General features: G+C 32.8%; 1 protein-coding gene across 1 annotated transcript; it reads left to right on the forward strand.

Moving 5' to 3' along the window:
- Window positions 1-1,698: 1,698 nt before the first annotated feature.
- On the forward strand, window positions 1,699-2,226 carry LOC140870768 (cyclin-dependent kinase G-1-like). Its single transcript, XM_073273159.1, has one exon. The coding sequence runs from the start codon at window positions 1,699-1,701 to the stop codon at window positions 2,224-2,226; it is 528 nt and encodes a 175-aa protein (XP_073129260.1).
- The last annotated feature ends 642 nt before the right edge of the window (window positions 2,227-2,868 follow it).

Consider the following 2,868-nt stretch of genomic DNA (forward strand, 5'->3'; position numbering starts at 1 on the left):
AGTTCTTATTTTTTTATAAAAATGAATTATCTGATATACAATTATCACAATTCGAATAAATTTTATAGGTACAAGTGTAAACTATATAGATACTATCATACTAGTTGTTGTGCACACGTAATGCATGCGTGTAGAATTCAAAGAAAACAAAGTTTTTTGCAGTGCAATATTTGCAAAATCATGAGAGAAACAATTATAATATTTGTGAAATCAGTACAAATGAAAAAAAGAGTAAAAAAAAATGAAAGAGAATGGAAGTTAGGAGAATTTTGTGGGAGAGAAAGGTGCATTATGGTTACAAGAGTGAAAGAAGTGTGGAAATGTCTTTATGACATTTTGTCCCTAAAAGAGTGAATATCATGATAGTATATTTGAGACATTTATATAAAATTATATTGATGTAATTAGGTCGCAGACCAAATAAATTAGTAAGAGGTCCTCTTGCTTTACAATAGTATAGATATAGATGTAAAATTTTTTTTAAAAATAAGTTGATTAAAAAAAAGAGCTTCCATCAAAGTAATTTGATTAAAACTTTTGAAATGTGTATCATTATTAGTAATCAAATTTATTGATCAACCGCATATTTTTGAAAAGTAAATATTTTGTAAAATTTATTATTATCCAATTTATAAAGTAAACGTTTTGTATGTGGTGGTTGAATAAAAGTGTGTTTGGACTAAGAAACTAAATAGTAAAAAATATTATTTATTTTTATATATTTATATATATATATATTTCAAAAAAAGAAGAAGGTGTTTAATTTTATTGCTTTAGATGTGTTTGAATAGGTTTATTTTATATTGGTTTTAAAAGCATTTATTAGTTAAAACAAGTGTTTTTCTAAAAGTTATATTTATACCTTTTCAATTATTATTCTAATAACTAAAAAAAAACATTTTTTTATCTTTTTATCCAAATACAAAATTATTTTTTAAAAAAATGTCACTTTAATTTAAAAGCCAACTTTTGAAGATAAAATGATTTTATATCTAAACTTGCTCTCGTTAACAAGGAAACGATATATCAAAACCATCAAAATATTTAAAATACACATACAAATAAATATCTTTTAGACGATCGATTCTAGATATGGTTTCCAAAAATATAATCGGAGTATTTAATAATACGTACGTACGTACAAACAGAGTTACTTTCACAACTTCATTATATATCCTCGAACGCGGAACGTACGTACAATTTACGCTGTGAAAGAAACCAAACCAAACCAAAAAAAATATTCTGATGGCAAACAAACATCCTTGTCATTTGGATCGTCGATCCAAGAAGGGCTGCGGCGGAGGCGTTTCTCGGAGGCAAAAATTTGCTAGAAGAAGCAAGGGAGGATAGATTGGGATCGGGATCAAGAAAAGGGTAGAAATTGTTAATCTGAGTTCTGGAGAATCGAAAACACCCCCAAGCGTTTTGTCGAAGAACACATTAGGCTTGGATTCAGTCGGATACGGAAGCGTGGATGAATACCAACTCTTGTCCGAAATCAGCCACGGCTCGTACGGAGTGGTTTACAAAGCCATGTAGAAGAAGACCGGCCAAGTGGTGGCCATCAAGGAAGAATTCGACGGCTTCTGCGAATCCACTTCCAGAGAAATAGACATACTCAAATCAGTCACCCGCCACCCATCGTTCGTGGGATTCAAGCGAGTCGTCGTGGACCAGTACGACGGCGTTTACGTGGTCATGGAGTATATGGAGAACGACCTCGGAAGGGCAATGAAAAATACAACTCCTCCTTTCGACGGGACTACTCGAGCACAAGCTCTCATCAAACAGTTGTTGGAGGGTGTCCGCTTCCTCCACGAAAACAGGATAATGCACAGGGACTTGAAGCCTTCCAACATCCTTCTCAACCACAAGGGAGAAGCCAAGATCTGCGATTTTGGGTTGTCGCGGAGATACGAAAAAGAAAGAGCATTCGGCTCCTACTCTCCTCATGTGGTGACTTTATGGTATAGGGCACCCGAGCTGCTTCTCGGGGTGAAGACATATTCGTTGCCGGGATTTTCGAGCCTTCCCGGGAGCATGTTCAAGTTTGAAGAAGAAGAACAAGTACAGCCATTGAATCTACTGAGCAGGAAGTTCGGGCCGATTCTTTCGCAAGTGGGGATTGATCTGTTGAGCAAGCTCTTGCTTTACAATCCGGAAGAGAGGATTACAGCCAAGGATGCTCTCAATCACGATTGGTTTCGGGAAATCATCATCGATTAATTATGTATAATTTTTAGTTTAGTTTGATTTGGAGGTTCATGGATCGATCCACGTCTGTAAACATAACATTTGATGATCGATCTTTTAGCTATGATGAAAACATTAATTGTTAATATATATATATATATATATATATAAAATTCATTCATTGTGTATATATATATAGTAAAATTGTAAAAGTACTTTATGTTCTAATTCATCTGAATTAAGTTTTCTAAATCAGGTGTTATATATATATATATTGACGAATACTCCAAACCATTGATATTGATTGGAATATATATAATGACCTTTTTATGTGTATTTTTTAAGCTTAATAAGTATATTAAATATTATATTTCATGTCTTAAGCTTGCACTATTTTTTAATTCCTATAATATTTCAGATGCTATCATGAACTGTGCGAAGAAAATGGTAGTACAAATTAAAAAATTCACTTCAAAGTTTGTATCATATGAATTTAAAATTACTGGCCGGGATTTTGAATAATAACAAAGTAATTAGACACGAACTCCGATTAATTATGTTTCAGAAACGTAATGCCATTCATTTTCTCAGTACATTAATGCAAACGGGGACCTTGCATTGTGTGGTTCCTAATTCATACTGATATATATATGTTACTTTCAAATTAAGCTGTTG

Source organism: Henckelia pumila, unplaced genomic scaffold (genome assembly GCF_033568475.1).
Source record: "Henckelia pumila isolate YLH828 unplaced genomic scaffold, ASM3356847v2 CTG_233, whole genome shotgun sequence".
NCBI lineage: Eukaryota > Viridiplantae > Streptophyta > Magnoliopsida > Lamiales > Gesneriaceae > Henckelia > Henckelia pumila.